Source organism: Nyctibius grandis, chromosome 8 (genome assembly GCF_013368605.1).
Source record: "Nyctibius grandis isolate bNycGra1 chromosome 8, bNycGra1.pri, whole genome shotgun sequence".
Classification (NCBI taxonomy): domain Eukaryota; kingdom Metazoa; phylum Chordata; class Aves; order Nyctibiiformes; family Nyctibiidae; genus Nyctibius; species Nyctibius grandis.
Genome location: NC_090665.1, coordinates 37,064,538 through 37,084,012, shown reverse-complemented (window position 1 = coordinate 37,084,012; position 19,475 = coordinate 37,064,538). Strand labels below are relative to the sequence as shown.

General features: G+C 41.6%; 1 protein-coding gene across 1 annotated transcript in view; it reads left to right on the top strand.

Annotated features, from left to right (window-relative positions):
* Positions 1-393: 393 nt before the first annotated feature.
* The window catches only part of ST6GALNAC5 (ST6 N-acetylgalactosaminide alpha-2,6-sialyltransferase 5), a 74,631-nt gene continuing 55,549 nt past the window's right edge, over positions 394-19,475 (top strand). Inside the window, exons 1-2 of the mRNA XM_068406737.1 lie at positions 394-459; positions 1,121-1,336. Of these exons, the coding sequence (XP_068262838.1) occupies positions 394-459; positions 1,121-1,336 (282 nt within the window). The remainder of the gene's footprint in view (positions 460-1,120; positions 1,337-19,475) is intronic.

Sequence of the window (19,475 nt, the reverse complement as noted above, 5' to 3'; positions counted from 1 at the left end):
TGATGTGAGGGTCGCGCGCCGGTGCTGCAAGCAGGACGGAAGCCTGGGTCGAGGGAGGGAGCCCCTGCCCGCTCGCCCGGTGCCCGCCGCGGGCCAGAGAGGCGCCGCCCGCCCGGTACTCGCCGGGGCGCGGTGCCCGCCGCGGCGATCCCCGCCGCTCGCTGCCCCCCGCCGGCGGAGCAGCACGACCGAGGAAACGGCAGAAGTTAACTTCCACCTGCCCTGGAGCCGCCGCTGCGCCGGCAGGAGGGGGCGGAGGCGGGGGCGGAGGCAGGCGGGGCAGCCGAGGACCCGGCTCTGGCAGGCTCTGAGGGTCCGGCCGGGTGTAATTCCCCACTAATCCCCGCCACGGCGGCGCTTCCCTGGCCGAGCCATGTCTGCGGCTTCCCCGCCATGCCGAGCCTAGCGGGGAGCGGGAGGACTGGCGGCCGGGAGGCGCACAAAATGAAGACCCTGATGGTAAGTGCATTGTTGGCATTGCTCATCCCGGCCCCGGCGGCGGGGAGGAGCGGCGCGGAGCGGAGCGGTGCTGCCCCGGGCACCCTGCACACGCTCCAGCCTTCCCCGGGCTGCATCCCCGCGGCTCTGCGGGATCGCGCGAAGGCGAACAAAACCCCGGCGGCGGCAGCGAAGAACTTTGCGCCTGCTTTCTTTTATTCGTGTTGCTCGTGCTTTGGGGGTTTGGGGGGGGTGTGTGTGTGTGTTTTAAGGAGCGTTTAGAAAGCCGATCTGCTTAAAGGACGAGGCTGGAGGTAGCTGCGCGGGGGGGAGCGCTACAATCCCCAACACTCGTTAAAATGCTCGAATGACATGCCCAAAGGGGGACGGGTGCCTGGGAACGAGAGGCGCGGGGGAACCGGGCACGCAGAGGGGAGAAGAGGCAAGGAAGCAGGGCTGGAGGAGAGGGAGGGAAGCAGGGGAGCGGGCCGGCGAGGGGCCAGGAAGAGGAGGGAGGGGAGTCCCCAGTTCTGTCCTCGCACTTTTGCCGGGTCTCTGGCGGCGTGAAACTTGCGGCCGCCGCGAGTGCTGCGGCGGGGAGCGGGGCGCCCCGCTGGGCCCCGCGGCGGGGGGAGCCCGCTGCCCCGCAGCGCTGAGCCGCTTCTCTCTCTGCCCCCCACAGCGCCACGGGCTGGCCGTCTGCTTGGCGCTCACCACCATGTGCACCAGCTTGTTGCTCATGTACGGCGGCATCGGCGGCGGCGGGGGCCACCCGGAGCCGCGGCAGCAGCAGGTGGCGGCGGTGCCCAGCCGCCCGCCGGGACGCGGCCAGCACCGCCCGGCGCTCCCCGTCGGGGCCGGCCTCCTGGAGGGCTACATCAGCGTCCTGGAGCACAAGGTGAGCCTCCGGCCGCGGCCCGCCCCCCTCACCGCGCCCTCGGGGCAGCCGGGGACCTCGGGCTGCCCTGTCCTCCCAAGGGGGCACCCGACCCCCTACCTGCAAAGCTCTCCTTCCTGCCCTCCGTGCGGCGGCGGGTCCACCCCCGGCGGGATGGGGTGCCCTGGCTGCCTCGGTGGCCAGGCTGGCTTTACTGCCGTAGTGCCTGGCCCTGAGTGCATGGATTAAGGGCACCCGGTGTCCAGCCTGCGGTTAGGCCTTTGCGGAGTGTTGGTTTTCTCTTCCCTTGCTCAGTAGAAGATGGAGGGCAAAGTGTTTTGTTTCTGATGTTGGATGCTAGAGGTGCACTATAAGTGTATGCTTATGACAATATTAGGAAGGGTTAAAGAAGGAAGTTTAGTTACTGGAAGGGAAAGTCAATAGGTAGGTGTTTATTCTAAGCTCATTTTGCCTTGGGAAACTGAAGAGAACTATCTCCTGCACAAATGACCTTTTCATCCTCCTCCTGGGAAGCAGAAGTTGTCACCCATAGTCTCCGTTCTAGAAATCGGGGGGCACTTCTTTGATGGTGAACAAATTGATGTCCCTCCCCTTGACACTGGAATTACCATGCTGGATTGTCAGACTGTAATACCCGTTTACCAGAGATAGGCAGACTAAGCTTTGGTATCTCACAGGACAGACGTAATGACATAAAGTGAGCAAGGTGGCACATCCATGCTGAAGAGATACTCGAGCTTCAGTAATTTCCTCAGAAGGCAGATTCCTCTACTTGCTGTGCAGTGTTCAATTTGTTTCATTTACCTGGAAACTCCAAGGACCCTTCTCTACCAAAACCCCAGATAAAGTTTAGTACACACACTTACTGCAGTAAAAATTTACTGCGAAAAATAAGCAAGGGAAGTGAGGATTCTTAACTTTCTCACGTTTTCACGTCCAGACTGACATCTTTCTGAAAGATGTGTTGTCAAACAAGTCACTGATCTCAGTTTAGAGGTACTGTGTAAAGATTAGTGACTTTGATATACAGAGATTTTTATTGTTCCTTCTGGCTTTGCTTCCTATGCAAGAGTTATCTGTAGGGCTCTTAACACAGAAAAATAGCTCATGATGCTACCTTGTAGGCTTTATTTACTTTCTTACATGGTTCTGGAAATGTTCAAATGTAATGTCTGTGTAGAAAAAGCAAGTTTGGCCATGGGGCTCCCTACTGTGTGAGGTGTTCTCTTGTAATTCTTATGTTCTTCTTGAACATGACTGTAGTGATGAGGTGTAGATATGCATGTAGTATATGCACATGATTTTTGTAAGCAGTAATAATTGAAAAAGTATCTATGGGTTTTTAGGGTGTATAAGTGAGTAGCCTTCTGGCACTGGTAACCCCTTGCATTAATTTCTCCTGACTCCCAAACACCCCTCATTAATAGGACATACTTAAAATCACTATTCTTTGTTTATTATTTTCCAGGGTAATTTTAATGTTTCCCTGTGTTTTGGAGAAAGCTGATCATCTGGCTTTTTGATGTGTTGTAATATGGCCCAAAACCCACAGATACTCCATTTCTGAATTTCATTTCACATAGCTCATGCCTCACAGTAATAATCTGCTGAAGATTTAATAACTTTGCTGAAGCTTTAATAACTTTTCCACAGAACTTCTGGGGGTTAAAAAGAAGATTGTGCTGTCCTTGCTGTGTTCCCAGCTTGCTTTGTCTTATTTTAATGCACAGGAGGTCATGCAGAGAGCTGTGCCATTGTGGTACACAGAACAGTGAGGACAATGTATTACCATAAAGAGGTGATGGGGGAGAGAAGGGCTCAGATTTGACTCTTTAATAGTGTGTTTGTTTTAGTATTTTAACAGACCCATATATTTAACATGGATTTACAATCTCAGAATACATAAGTTTCCTGCAGAATAAAAAATGGAGAATGCAAAAGATTAATGGTTTGGAAGAAGAAGGATGCAGGATCGGTGATGATGAGAATAGGGAAAGAAATTGCAAGAACTGAGACATGGTGAAAAATTTTCAGAGAACATGGGTTTTGGGTGGGACACTGGAGACTGCAGAGAAGACAGCTTGAATAGCAGTCAGCATAAAAGTCCAGCCCAAAGTGAGAGAAAAGGAAGGCATCAGGGAGTTTTAAGGAATATTAGGAGAGCTACAAGAAGAGAGCAAGATAAAATTCTGTAGCTGTGAGAAGGATGTGATATTTGAAGAGACAGGGAGGTCTAGAAGGAGATGAAAAGTACCTGTTGTGTGAGGACAACAGACTTGGAAAGGTAAGGGGGGACTGACTTCAGCAATGGTTCGTGTTATTTTGATGGCACAGAGGTCACAGTGTGAAGTGACAATGGATGGTAGATTTTTCACAATACAGCTTCCTTAATTTCCCATATAAAATCTTGAGATTATCTGTCAGGTTGAATGACCTGAAGCTGAATGACTATTATACAAAAGTCATCCATGGTGGGTGTTCGTGCATGAATGACAGTTAGCTCTAGACTAAATGTCTAGATCATTCAGATCTAGGAGCTGAAACAAGCTCTTAACTTTAGAAAGACTTTGTTTCTGGATCCCATAGTTCGCTTTAATAGGAAAACCTAGTTTCAACTTGTGGTATTGTACCCATTCTGATGCATTTAATGAGCGTAAGTATGCACATATATGTAGAAACTATATGATAAGTACTGAAGTTATTATTGATCCATAATTACAATATGAGTATTGACACATAGAGAAGCTGTGTTGTATGGTAGTATGGACATTTATCTTCAGGGATGAAATTTAACAATTGTCCACATTGTGAGATATCATGTGTTACAAATGTCTATCACTCCTAGCAACACAGCTAATTTAGTAGTGCTGGGTGGTCATGTATGGAGACTATTTGCCAGAAAATCAAGGTACTTGTTAAAGTACCAATGATTTTAAAATATAGTTTGCAATATTGTAATTACCAATTATTTTCCTCCTTTTATTTTATATTCAGTAAGAGTTGTAGTTCCTCATCCATCCTGTCAAGATAAGCAGGCAGTGTCTGAGAATACAGCTAAAATATATGATGTTCTTTTTACAGGGTTGAAGAGCCTTTTTGCAGGAGTCTCTTGTCACTTGGTCAGATCTGTGATGTTTTGTTTCTTGGTGCTTTTTCCCCCTGAATCAAGCAGCAGAGATCAGAACCTACGTGCTTAGCTTTAGCAGCCTTTTGCAGTTTAGCAGGGCAAACTTTGTTTTTCTTGAACTGAACTCTTAAAATAAGAAAATTCACAAATGCAATAGATTCAGAGATTGGTTCTTGGCATTTCATCTCTGCATGTCCCAGACCAACCGCAGCTGAGAGTCGTTGTTGATGGATGTTTGAAATGAATGAATGATATCTTTTTTTTGTTCCTAATAGCCAGATATTTATATCCTGAAACCTCTCACATTTGGAACAGGATAGTTGCTATTGAGAGGTCAAGGACTGAAAGCAAGTGGATAAGTAGCAGCCACCCTTCTACTTCAAGGAGCTGTTGCTTCCTATAGAGGCACATTGGCAGAGTGTAGCACTGTTTAGCTATTGCATCTGTTCTGCAATTAGAGAGGACGAGAGTCCCAGACTGTCAAACTAGCATCTTTCATTAATTCTTTGAATGTAATTCTGAAATTAAAGAGGCTTTGTCCCTGGTGTCAAGGGAAGCAGAATTATGCTTTTTCCATGGGGAGGCACGGAGATAAGAATTTCTGTTGATTTATCATAGTGTTAGCAAGAAATCACAATGCTAATATTTTTAAAGCAATTACTGCATACAAATAAGAGACTGTTGATGAAAGTAGGAAACCTAGCACTATTCCAGATTTTGCAAGAAATAAATATTTAACGTTATAATGTATTCTGGAATGAATGTGAGAATATGTCTCTGGATAGTTAAAAAGCTTTTTACCCAGTATTGACTTAACAGTTGGTACTGCGAATACAATATGAGTTTGTCATGTTTGTAATTGAACAATATTTCAAGTCAGCAAGGATTTTGTTTCTTAGAAAATTTAAAAAAAATCAAAATCAATCTTGCAGACAAAAATATATGATTTATTAGAACCACGTTTAAATACCTTGAGAGAACATTGAGATCAACATGATAATTTAAGTGATCACAATGATTTCTTAGTTTATGATTATGTAAATTATATGCAAATAAATCTTTGTTATCCCTTTAAATTAATGCAGATCAGAGAATAGTGTAGTTAATGAAGTGTTCGAGGAAGAATCATTCTGCAAATAGTGCTATAGCTCCTTAATCTCTGAGATACAGTAAGTTGTTCTGGAATGAAACTAATTTTTCTAGGATTGTAAACTTTGTGCGCTTGAAATAGGGGGGAATCTTGCTATGTTTTATATTCTTTTTAATCAGTATTAGATAGAAAAGGGTTGGAATTTGAATTTTTACCTAAATAGTTAAACCATTGATGGTTTTGGACTGAAGAGTTTGTGGGGAGTCACTAAATCAACCTTCATAATTCACTTATGTGGAGATGGGAAGGAATTAAATTATTTTGAGGATTTTAGTGTCTTTCAAATGAATTTATCACAGAATCATAAGGAGACTTACAACAAAACAGATTGTCCTGCCTGAGGTGGGATCGAGTCCACTGAGTTGAAGTAAACCATGTATGATGATTTCATTACATGTTCCTATTTGCCTCTGAAATTCTTACCCACCAAGGAAGGAGCACAGACTTTATTATACAATTAAGCATTTGATGGAGCTTTTATTATGTGAGAGATCCACAAGGGGGAGACTTTATTCTAGAATAACCTTGTTGGGGGACACGACCGTCTGTCGGAGTACTGGGCAAGGTGTGAGCCCAAAAAGCCCTCTGTGCGGTGTTTTGTTGGCTTCTTGTTTTTTTTTTTTGTATTTGGAAAAGTACTGTACTTACCTTTTACACTGATAAGCTGTGCGTTCATTAAAACCCTCATACAGTTGACAGAGTAAAAAAAATAATATTAGGACCATGACAGTCAGAGAATGTAACTGAATATCCATAAGCACAGAGTAGAGACAATTGTTTTACCAGATTTACCCAATATTTGAAGTATGACTGTCTTGTGCTTTATCTTTTCTTGCTTTTGAGCAGCTGCAGTAGTGTGCTTTTTCAGCCTAACAAATCAGAATACTGGATTCATTCATTTCGATGACCCTTGTCTAAAATTTTTAGCAGCTTCTGTGTGCGCTATATGATAATACCTGGTGTGCAATACATAGCGCACAACAGTGATAGGAAATGATGGTACATTTTCCTGTTTTCCAGGTTGCTTGGCACCTCTGCAAAGAACCAGTAGTCCTAGCCTGGCACTGTTCCTACTTAGAATATCATGAAATATTTTCAGATATTTACATATAGATACCAGTTAGCTGTGCCGTTCATGCATTTATTTTATGAAAAAGGCCATATTCTGTGGTTGGACAATTTTTTTATAGTATTCTGACTCTGGTGTTTGCTTGAGAGAGAACACAAATGTTAGCTATCAGGATAATAAAAGCAAGTAATATTTTACAGTTATCACTATTGCCTGATTCTTTCTAAAATAAGTGCTGTTAAAGATGAAATCTAACTAGTAGAGGTAGTGACTCCAGGCAGAGGTCAGGGCTTGTTGCTTAAAAGAATTGTCTGAAAAGAGTACAGGTACTATTAAATATTCAGATGCCCCTGAAAATTGAAAGATGTTTGGTATGCATCTAATTCATGGTGTTATTACATTCATTCATGTAATGTGATGCATAAAAACCTACCCAACCACAAACTAGGTGCGTTGTGATCATTTCCTGGTTACTGAGGAGATAAAGGACAGTAAATCGTCGTCGTCATACTGAAAACAGAGAAAGTATTGGAATTTATACCAGGTGAAGATCTTGCCCCATGTAATTTGTGACATTTTGTGATATAACTTTATCCTTTCATAGAAAGTGAATCAAAAATATTATCTCAGAGACTGTATCACAAAATCTTGATGATTGATTTCAGAACAAACATAAATAGTAGGTAGACGGTCAGGTTAAGACAGTTAATGCAGAACTGTGGTTAAATTTTCTCACATTTTAAAAAACTGACATCTCACAGCAATATCTGATACCATGAAATTGGTCATAATATGTTATCTTGGTTTTATAACTAAGATGAAGTTCTTTTTTTCTTTCTATTCTTCATAGAAGAAAAATTGCAGAAGCATGAAGATGTTTTTATTTATTTTGCACTTCTGTTTTTGGATTGGTTCTGGATTATAACCTTTATCCTGAATCGTGAAAAGTGAAGGTTGAGCAAATGTGCTTTTTTGTGTTTTATGAATATCCTGAGCATGATATTTTAATAAGTGGGTGCTGTCTGTTTCCTTTTTCTGCTTCCCTATCTTTTGCGAACATGCAAAATTCTTCATTCGATGGGTATGCAAAATACCTCCAGGCAGGGAATTGGTGACACTGTCTGCTAGCGAGATTTGCCCTTCTCTCATGCAAAACCCCTTAATTTTTTTTTCTTTTCACTTTCGTCATTAGTTTCAATGACCACATTTGTATTTCTAGTATGTACTGAAGTATATTGTATTTGATAACCATTTAAAGTTACCATACTGTGCACTTTTTGCACACAATCTTTCAGTGTGAGCATTTTAGGCTATTTTCATCTTCCTGTGAAGACAAAGTGTTCTTTTGAAGGGTTTTAATCCTTGGTGGAAGAAAGTCTGAACTAAATGAGATTTTCAATGACAGGAAATGTAATTTTTGTTCACAGCTGATGGATATCTCTCAATGGAGTTTCTTAAGTTCTCCCTTTCTGCTTGTCCTGGGGCATAAGTGGATACTGAGTGTCATCCTAACTATGTGATATCCCCAGAACAATAGACTGCAGGTAGTTTCCTTTTCCTGGTGACCTTCCTTATTAGTTTAACCTGTATTGCTCAGTAGCGCTCCGTATGCACATCCTTAATGCTGAGGTGGCATTGATACAGAGAACTCAGTGTATTAATTGAACTTCTAATTAGGGCAATTATGATCAAATCAGCAGTCATTTGGTGCTGATATAAGCAGATGTGACAGCACAAAAGCTACTTTGAACGTGAGATGAAGCATCATGATATTTCACCTCACTGTTTCACCTCATCCCTAAGCAATCTCCATTAGTCATCACTCTCTTGCTCTAATAGTTAAAGCTTCGATTGTTAAGACCAGGTTAATTACTGAAATTTGCTATCAGCTGGAAAAGCAAATATTTTCAGTTCACAAACTGCTATTAATTGTTCTCCATTATTGTTCTGAAAATATCCAAATACAGTTAAGAATAAGAGGAAGTGAGGGGACAAGTCAAAGCTGAAACCTTCTGCCTTCAGAGAGTCTTTGCAACACAAGTGCAAAATACAAATGGAGAAGCAGAACTCTGAGGTGCCCCTTGGTGGTGTATATGAAAGACAGAGTTGGGCACTGAGAAACACGTACACATTCCTATAGAGAATATACCCCATTTGAACTGAGGTTAGGCAAATCTGGTGGTACTGTTAGTGCCTGGACTGCATTCAGAGAGACATACAATGTAAGAGAAGCCCAATGTGTGTATTAACTGCAATAATAAATACTAGATTCTTACTGGAACCTTGTAAGAAAGCTTCAGAATAAGATTGGGTTATTTTAAAACACAAAGGGGGCAAGCTGATATATTTAATAGATTACTGGGGTATTTTCTTACAATGACAGTGAACTAGTGCAAAATGTTCATTGTCCAAGAAAAGGGAACAGTAATAGGTTTATATGGTCTATAGGCAGCATAGATCAGGTTTTCTTAAATCAGATTTAATAATCTGGACTGTTGTAAGTAACATAGAACAAGAATATATAAATGTGTACTTTGTTGTTGAATACCACAGCTTAAAAACCCATTGCAGCTGTAGAAAAATTTGTATTATAGAATGGATGGCTTAGTAAGAAAGAACCTGGAAAAGAGGAGAATGTTTCTCAGTAAACAGTCAATACATTTGGAATATGCATTTTTGTTTAGCAAATATCGTATTTTGATTTTAGTATGGTATTAGCATCCTCAGGTATTGGCATGATGTTAATATTGCAGAAACAAAGTATTCTGTTAATTTTGTACTGTTGGACAGTATTAAATTAGCATATATCTTGCCCTCAGCTATAGCAGGACATAAAAGTAGATGTAATAACACTCAGCAGAGCAGCAGTCTAAGAGTTATCTCTAAGGAAAAGAAAAATTCAACAGTGCAAGTTTGTGTAAATGTACGTCTGTATCAAGCTTTGAGCGCAGGAAAGTTAAAAGAATATTGTTACGCTTAGAAATGGCTCACCGAGAAATAGGCTTCTAGAGACTGCGTTCATCACCAAGTACATGCTACTTACCAGTTTGCCTGCATGAGGTTAAAACCTTGTCTCCCAGTTGGAGACACCGGGCCATGTTTTGTAGATAGTGACGTGAGTTACTTTCAGGCTCGTTACCTTCTAAACTTTCTCGCCTGCATTGCATCCTCTGTGGATAGACATTTTTATTCTGTTTCAGTGAAATTCACCCTTGTGCCTTCTACAAAACATAAGCAGCTGAGGAAGCACATAATCAAGGCAAATGACAGGAAGGTAGCACGTGGTTACGGGCTCATAAAGTGTGATGCAGAGACCCCAAAGCTAGTGGAGGCTGGGTCAGTAAGTCTACGTAGTGTAGTTCGAGACAGGCTTGTTAGCTTGAATTTGAACGCAGAATAGTCGCACTGTATCTGAACAAGTAAATCCTGACCTTTGGCAGGTACATTTCTTCTGAAGCTTTGCTGGCTCTGCACTGTGCTTTCTGTGGCGTTCGGGGTCAGGATAGGCTGAAGCTACACAGGGTGCCTAGGGAACGGAGGTACAGACATCACAGAATCACAGAATCACAGAATGTTAGGGATTGGAAGGGACCTCGAAAGATCATCTAGTCCAAACCCCCTGCCGGGGCAGGATTGCCTAGACCATATCACACAGGAACGCGTCCAGGCGGGTTTTGAATGTCTCCAGAGAAGGAGACTCCACAACCTCTCTGGGCAGCCTGTTCCAGTGTTCAGTCACCCTTCCAGTAAAGAAGTTTTTCCTCAAATTTAAGTGGAACCTCCTGTGCTCCAACTTGCACCCATTGCCCCTTGTCCTGTCAAGGGATGTCACTGAGAAGAGCCTGGCTCCATCCTCTTGACACTTGCCCTTTACATATTTATAAACATTAATGAGGTCACCCCTCAGTCTCCTCTTCTCTAAGCTAAAGAGACCCAGCTCCCTCAGCCTCTCCTCATAAGGGAGATGTTCCACTCCCTTAATCATCTTCGTGGCTCTGCGCTGGACTCTCTCTAGCAGTTCCCTGTCCTTCTTGAACTGAGGGGCCCAGAACTGGACACAATACTCCAGATGTGGCCTCAGCAGGGCAGAGTAGAGGGGGAGGAGAACCTCTCTCGATCTGCTGACCACACCCCTTCTAATACACCCCAGGATGCCATTGGCCTTCTTGGCCACAAGGGCACACTGCTGGCTCATGGTCATCCTGTTGTCCACTAGGACCCCCAGGTCCCTTTCTCCTACGCTGGTCTCCAACAGGTCTGTCCCCAACTTGTACTGGTACATGGGGTTGTTCTTGCCCAGATGCAGGACTCTACACTTGCCCTTGTTATATTTCATTAAATTTCTCCACGCCCAACTCTCCAGCCTGTCCAGGTCTCTCTGAATGGCTGCGCAGCCTTCCGGCATCTCAGCCACTCCTCCCAGTTTTGTGTCATCAGCGAACTTGCTGACAGTGCACTCTAATCCCTCATCCAAGTCATTAATGAATATATTGAATAGAACTGGTCCCAGAACCGACCCTTGCGGAACTCCGCTAGACACAGACCTCCAACTGGACTCTGTCCCGCTGACCACTACTCTCTGGCTTCTTTCCTTCAGCCAGTTCACAATCCACCTCACTACCCGATCATCCAGACCACACTTCCCCAGTTTAGCTGCGAGGATGCTGTGGGAGACCGTGTCAAACGCTTTACTGAAATCGAGATAGACCACATCCACAGCTTTACCATCATCTATCCACCGGGTAACATCCTCATAAAAGGCTATCAAGTTGGTTGAGCATGACTTCCCGTTGGTGAAGCCATGCTGAGTGCCCCTAATGATCCTCCTATCCTTGATGTGTCTAGAGACAGCACCAAGGACAAGTTGCTCCATCACCTTTCCGGGGATGGAGGTGAGGCTGACCGGTCTATAGTTACCCGGGTCCTCCTTCCTGCCCTTTTTGAAGACTGGAGTGACATTTGCTTTCCTCCAGTCCTCAGGCACCTCTCCCGTTGCCCACGACTTAGCAAAGATGATGGAGAGTGGCCTAGCAATGACTTCCGCCAGCTCCCTCAGCACCCGCGGGTGCATCCCATCAGGGCCCATGGATTTATGGACGTCCAGGTTGCCTAATTGGTCCCTGACCCAGCCCTCATCTACCAAGACAGACATGCCCAAAACATTTCTGGACAATTCTCAAGTGCAATGCCAGAGACTGAAACTGCATTTGAAATACTAGCTGTTATTTAACTTCAGCCATCCAAACTATATACACCTTGTATTTGCAGAGATTGAACATCGGGCCACAGCAAAGATACGTTTAGAAAACATTACTATTTCCAAGACTTGTCCATAGTCCTTGTGAGAAAGCTTTTGGCCAAATGCATGGAAGCAGTGCTTTCCCAATCTTATCCTCAGTCTTCACGCAGAGCACAGAGGCTCACAGGGAGTGTGTGCTGTTGTGCAACCTGTGCTGTCCCTTCCCTGCTCCACTCTGGCTTTCAGTATGGCATCTTTGGGTCAGTCCTTCAGTCACTTGGCTAAATTTCATCCTTGGAAATTAGAATAATGACAAATGTGCTCCTAAATTTTGGTGCTGTCCATTTTATTCCTAATGCTACTGTAAAAGGGTTATTTTTACACATCTCAGCATATTGGTTGACTCTAAAATAGGAACATAAAACCTCAAAATACAGCCAGTGGTCTGACTGCAGCTGCTGGAGTGATGCCGAGTTAATGCTGCCTGTCCTTCCTCAACTCATCTGCCTGTGCCTGCACAATTGTAGGGGAATTCTTTTTTAAAAACAAAACATAACAAAACAGTTTGTGTTTTATTTAGATAATTTATTTCTTAACACTTATATTCCATAAAACGGTCATTATTGATATTATCGATGACTCTCCAAAATACATTTTACAAATTAAAATCCTATGGCAAAATCACCGCTGTTTCCATTTGTTCATCTACTTATGTATTCTCTTTGTAACACTGCTCTGGATTTCTTTCTGTTTTTAATAGTGATTCATGAGCCTTACAAAGACTGAAACAGTTTGTTATAATATTGCTCACGTTATCTATGAGAACTACCTTGGACATGAATGGGACTATACGTAATAACCAGCACTTCAGTAAGGGTTTCCCCCCTTGCCGAGTGCCAGCTGACATGATGGCTGAGCATATGTCTATATGGGATTTTGCCAGCAGACGAGAGCATGCTCTGCCCTCCCTTTGAGCTGGTTGGAGATGCACCGGCTCCGCTCTTGCAGCTGAGCAGCTGCAGTTAGCATATTGCTAAGCCAGAACTAATAAGCTTGACTGAGAGGCAGGGTTTATTATCTTGGGCTCAGCAGCGTATTTACTGTGGTTACGTAGCTTACACCACAGAGCTTTTCTGTGTCCTACAATCTCGATGCACGGGCAGAGCTTGCTTGTGGTTGGTTGTGTGGAGCATGGTCAGTATTTGCTCGCGTCTCCCTGCAAAAACCTGCTGGTCCATATCCTAATGGTTTCCTAACCCTGCTCCAGAGGAGTGTTTTCAGTCCTCTGCCACACTGCCAAGAATTTCCTACGTAATATGATTGGATAATATAACTACGACCTACAGATTTATTGTACAATTGCACACTTCTCAGTGTTCAGTCGGACATCTTGCATACCTCACAGTACTCTTGTTACTTGAATTTTGGTCATTAGATTGCCACGTGTTTGGTACACTTAACAAAAAAGACAATTTTTCAGCATTTCTCTTTTGTACAGCAGCCTAATATGATAGATGATGTTGTGGATCAGGTTTTCAAAGTTTGAAATGAGACCCTAAATTAAGTTCACAGAGCATGATTTAGTCATCTAAGCCACCACTTATGACAAAATCTGCTGTTTTCACTGGGCGAGTAGTTATCAAAGAAAAGATTTTAATTGCTTTGCTTTAGAAAATTGTGTTTGAGAATGAAGCTAAGGGTTTTTTTGCTTGTAACATGGCTGTTTTTATATAGATAGCTTATTTCATTTGTAATGTTTGTGTTTTGCTTTTGTGTTTTCTGGTGTTCTTACCATGTATATTTCTTTGGAAATGTTTACAACTATATCTTAATTTTGGTCAATGAAGAAATTTTGCTGGTAGGATATTTAGTAATGTCTTCACTATCTAACATAAGACTACTGAGCCTTAATGTTGCTCTTTCCATATGTAATTATCTTATTAATAGATTTAATTTTGATTTATCTTTTAATTTTTATGAATAGCCAAAAGCTCTGTTTTTTTTACAAGTAGAATCAAAACTAGAGCTAAATTCTTCATTTTCGCTGTATCTGCTTTATGTCTCGGTAGCAGCGCAAAGAAGCAATGGACCTAGTTATAGATAGGCTAAATATTCTTTCTCAGGAGTAGTGTTGGTGAATCCCTGATGGTTTTTAAGGGCATGAATGAGGTACTTTGTGCAGCTGGTAGATGTGGAGGAGGGATATCAGGGCCAGGAGGGTATCTCTGGTATTAATGTGTCTGATTTCTTCCAGCACAGTGATCCCTTGTGATCTACAGTAATTTGTGCAATACAGAACAGCTTTCAGGGTATCTTTAATTATGCCCGTGGACATTTTGGTCTGGAAAGTGAAATGAGGCTTTAGAATCACCTTTCACTCCCAGCTGTGCTGATCTGGAGCTTTGAACAGCTTGTTACCCACTTGGAAGTGTAGGGATCGTGTTTCTGCTCTCATGAAAGACACTGAACGTGGAGCACCCTGGGCTTCAGCTGAAGGTGCAGCTGGCTCACTCTTTCCGTCAGAGCTCTCACTGCGGTCAGGATGGAATAGCAACATATCCTATACATACATGTAACCTGTAATAGCATGTATCTTCAGATCAAATCTAAATTCGAGACAATTCACAGGACCTGAAAACCTGTCTTCGAGGTTTCAAGCATCTGATATGGAATACAGTGAAACTACTGCATTAGGAGCACCTTGGAAACAGAGTTTATACTAAAACCACACAGAGCCATTATGCTTATATCAGTGCTCTCAGACACATATAGAATAAATTGATTGATGATAACGTGCATCAGCTTTATTAAAGTTTCTCAGAAATGATTTTTTATAATTATGCCACTTCCTAGGGATATTTTTCAGTGTGTTATGAAGATGACATATCCTATTTGTAGTGCATAATGTGAAAAAAATCGTTTTAACATGACAATTAGTGTCCTAACATTTGAACTTTCAGGTATGATGGTTAATTTTCACGGTCTATAGCAAATAAAAAAAAGAAGATTAATTTCACTTGAAGCTGAAAGAGGTGATCTCAGCCATGTCATGCTAAGTCCTAGGACCAACAGTTATTTAAGTTCTCAGGACTTTTTAAAATTGAGTGCAGTGCTCACAAGAAGTGCATGAAAACCTTGTGACTGAGGTCAGAGGTAAAACCAGCTGTAACAGAGCAATGTGTAAGCCAGTTTAGCTGAAATTGTAGTCCCATCACCTCTTGATTGTGGATGATGAGGTTGCATCTGCTTGTCTTTTTTTTTTTGTTGTTATTGGAATTGCTTTTTTGTATACCAGTCTGTGCAAAGCACCGAGACTTTGAAATTAAAAATAAAAATAATCTTTAAAAAAATAGTAAGTTTTCTAGTTCCTTTTTGTTTCCCTTGGAAAACAAATAGATCTGTCAAATTTTTTTTTGTTTCATATCCCATACTTTACATCAGTAAAACTACTGAAAATTACTTTACATTGTGTTTATTAAAGTTGTGCTCCTATGCAGTAATACACATAAGACATCTTATACTGCCTTAAGGATTAAGTTAAGCTCCTTTGTCAAGCCTGTTGGTATGGCAGGACTGTTAATCTTTAACTGTCAGAGTCTGGTTAGATCCTTCTTTAGAATGAGGCAATGTCTAAGTGCAAAGAAATTAAAATGAATCAACTCTCCTAGTATTTACACCTTCATATTTTTCCACAGAGCAATCACTAAAAAGAGAAGCTGTGTTAAACATACATATTTCTATAAGAAGATTGCATTTCAAACTCTTATTTAGCAGCATCATAATTTGCTTTATGTTTATGCTTGTGAAATACAAAGGCAAAGTTGACAGAAAATGTTCAAAATATTAAATTCATGAAAATAAGATGTGCAGTGGGTGACAGCTCATTGAAAGGAGGACAGGGGGCATTTTGTGAACCTACATTTCCTAATTAAAATTCCATAGAGTTGTCTACAGTATGTTCATGTTTTATTACATCAGTAATTACTCTTACATTTTCCTTTCACATTACAATGTTAAGTCACAGAAGAAGAAATGTGCTGTAGTTGCAGCATATTTAGGCAAGGCAAGTCTTAAAACAAAACTATATGAAAAGAATGGTGAAGCTGGGAGGCAAAATTAAATTCATTGTGAAAGATGAAAGCTAATATTTTAGCCCCAACAGGCTATAAAACTGGTAGTGAGGAGCCACAGTGTTGTGCTATAGGTAGCAAAGGTTTACATTTCACTGTGGATGTCTGTACCATTTAATTAATGTTGTCCTGGCTAAAACTTGTGAAGAGGAATTTTTTAATAATTATCTGATAATAGCCAACTAGTGCGATTTGTTCAAATATTCATTCAAAGTGGTAACATAATCATCCAATGAAGTGATACAGGTTGTATGTTGAAGCAGTAGGTAAAATATACTACAAAGAAGCTTTTGAGTGTGGTAGATGCCTAAATTGTACTTTCCTAATCAGGCTATATTTTTTGAAATAATAGGAAAAGAAACCCTCAATAAGAAACTATATTTGAAGGAGAATGCAAAAGAAAATTGTTACAAGTGGCTCTTTTTATATTTTACGCACATATAACCTTCCCATTTTCTGAAACAAGAGGTTCTTTCCCTCAAGTCATTAAATAATAATACTTTGTACTTACATATCACCTTGCTTCTGAGGATCTCCAGGTGCCCTAAAAGCATTAAATGGAGACTCCTGCCTTAAAGTACAGGAGTATTAATTCCTTATGACATAGGGGAATAGTGAAACAAAAAAGTTCAAACCATAGTTTTGACCTTTGAGTCTCCAGTGAGGAATTTCAGGTAGGAGTTTGAAAAGTGCTGAAGTGTTGAAAACTGAGGGGGACTCAACCTTGTGATAGGTGCACAAGCATTCACTTGAGATACCTGACTTTCATGCATGACTTGGAAGTGAAATTTCAGACCTTGTTCTATATAACACTGAAGTTATATACAGTGGGTTGGGAGAGTTATGCAACTGAAATGGACTTGAGATACCTATTCTGCTGTGTAGAGCTGCCCAACAGAAAAATACTTCAGTGCACTTTCAGTCCAGCCCTTCTGCTTGCATAGGATCGTGGTTGAGGATAGTTTAGCCCAGATAAAAGATAACAAAAGAGAATGCAATTTGTGGTCTTGAGTTGCGGATCTTACATGGAAATGGCATGTAAAGCATTTGAGTTTCTGCTCCAGAAGCTGTTAAAGCACATATTTTGAGAAGTACGTAAATTGGAGATTACAGCATTACCTTGTAACTTTCCACAGGGCTTTCTAATCCGCTTTACCGAACTGAGTAACTCCCCCAACTTCATCACATGTGGCAATGTTAGATGTCCTGTGAGGCTGCCAGATTTAGCTCCTGTCAGATCATAGTCAGGCACACAGAAAGAGCAGTCCTTAAGAGCAGATTTAGATGGTGGCTGAACAAGGCTTTTGAAGACCACACTTCTGGTTTTGGCTTTCAGGGTCTGTCAAAGTGTCGTCGCCTATGTCTGAGACACCGAGATCTCACTCTAAATTAGTACACAGGCACTTAAATAAGTGACCTGATTTTCACAGCATATTGAACCACATGCATTTTGCAACAACTCTGATGACTTAGGGCAGGTTAACCCTTTAAGCATGGTATTGACTTGTGCAGCAGGGCTGCACAGTATTTTGAGCTCTAATAAACTTTAATGGAGCGTGCAAACACAGGCACTGAACAGCATTAAATAGGCACCCTTGGGTCTTTAGAAACAGTGTATTCACCATACTGGTACCAACTACTTATACAAAGTTAATTTCTTATGCCTTAAAAATATTTGGTATATTTTTAATATTGTATTGTATTATATTGTGCGTTTGGTATCTATTATATGTCATTATGTTAAAAATATATTCTATTTAGAAATCAAATACATGAATTGCAGTGATGGGGAGAAGGGTCATGATAGCACATCTCCGATTTCTCTTTGCATATTCAAGTAATTCCATCATATTTTAGTGTAAAGAAAAATAAAATCCTTGCCTAACTGCAGAAGATGACCAACAAATAGGATGATTTAAAACATACTTGAATATAAATGTTGTGCTTATATAAAGTACCTGACTCGTAGTTTTGGAGTATGAAGTCTATCACAATCTTGTGAAATAAGAACAGTTTGGGAAGAGCAGGAAAACTCTTGCCATATACCCGGAAAGATCATCCTCAAGAGCAAAGGTAGAAGTAGTCTTTAGACTGCCAGCTCAGTCTTTAACCTGTCTATGAATACTGATCCAGAGTTTCTTTGGACAGTGAGTTGTGGCAAAATCACTTGTGGTGTGACTGTTTGATATAGTAGCCGAAAACGGTAGGTCTCCTTGAAATTCTGTAGGCTGTAAGGGCATCCACTGTATGCTTAGTGTTTAGATAGTCTTCGGTTTATTTTGCCTAAAATTTGCAGTCTAAAGAGCAAGTACAAAAATTATAAATACAAGAATATAGATACAAAAAGTTTCTATTATTTTATGTATAGCAGTAGTGAGATATGAGCAACTGTGTACGGAAATACAGGATTTATGGAGTATCACCTTTGAAAAAATGAAGGTCATCATTCAGGCTTAACATTACCCAGCTGAAGTCTAAATGACCTCACTTTTCTTTGCTTTCTATGGATTAGGAGTAAATATTTTTCTCTTCCCTTTCAAAGGGTAAAAATAAAGATAAGACAATTCTGTTCTCATTTGAATTAGGAAAGTTGGAGAAGAGAACAGCAGGTAGTGAATCCTGTTATCACGGGTAATAAAACTGCACCGCAGCTTTCAGAGTGAAGGTGTACAAACCAGACCATTCTGGTTAGACACTGAAATACACATATTCCTGCCACGATGTTGTAGCTTAAGCTAGACACATGACTCAAAAATGGTGAACCCTGACAAATAATCCTTCAAGTGATGTTGAGATTCTGTCAGAGAAGGCAGCCTCAAACAACTTTTTTTTCTTTGTTATAATCCATCACTTCTTGTTGTGCATCTCCTAACGGTCTTATATTGGCAGACATTCTTGTAACTTCCTCTCTCTTTGTATGTCTTGGGAGAACAAAAGCATAGCATTGAGTGACTGAGGCCATTCCCACATGCTGCTGTGCAGAGCTGGGAAGAGGCACACAAGGTCAGGAAATGCTACGAATGAAATATCATTATTCAAAGAGCCCAATCTTGCTTCTGCTAAAACTCTGTGGAATTCTCCCCTGGAAATGAGCGGAAGCAGGATTAGTACCCAGGTCTGCCGCCCCATCAATTGTTACTAGCAGAGGCTGCCAGTGCTGCGGGCACAGGCCTCCGAGACGGTAAGCATCAGCTGCTGATCACCTAGTAGAGTGCCTCTCATGCTGGTGCATAGACTATTTCCTGGTTCTGCTTTGAAGTGTTGAAATCTATAGATCAATAAAATTGAAGACAGAAAGGCAAGCAGGATGCAGGGTCAGGCCCTCTCTCTCACATTCATACAGATTAGGGAGAGGAGTGGGAGGCTGAAGTCTAGGGCTAATAATTGGTAGGTCCCAAATACTTCCTACACCGAATGTTTCTAA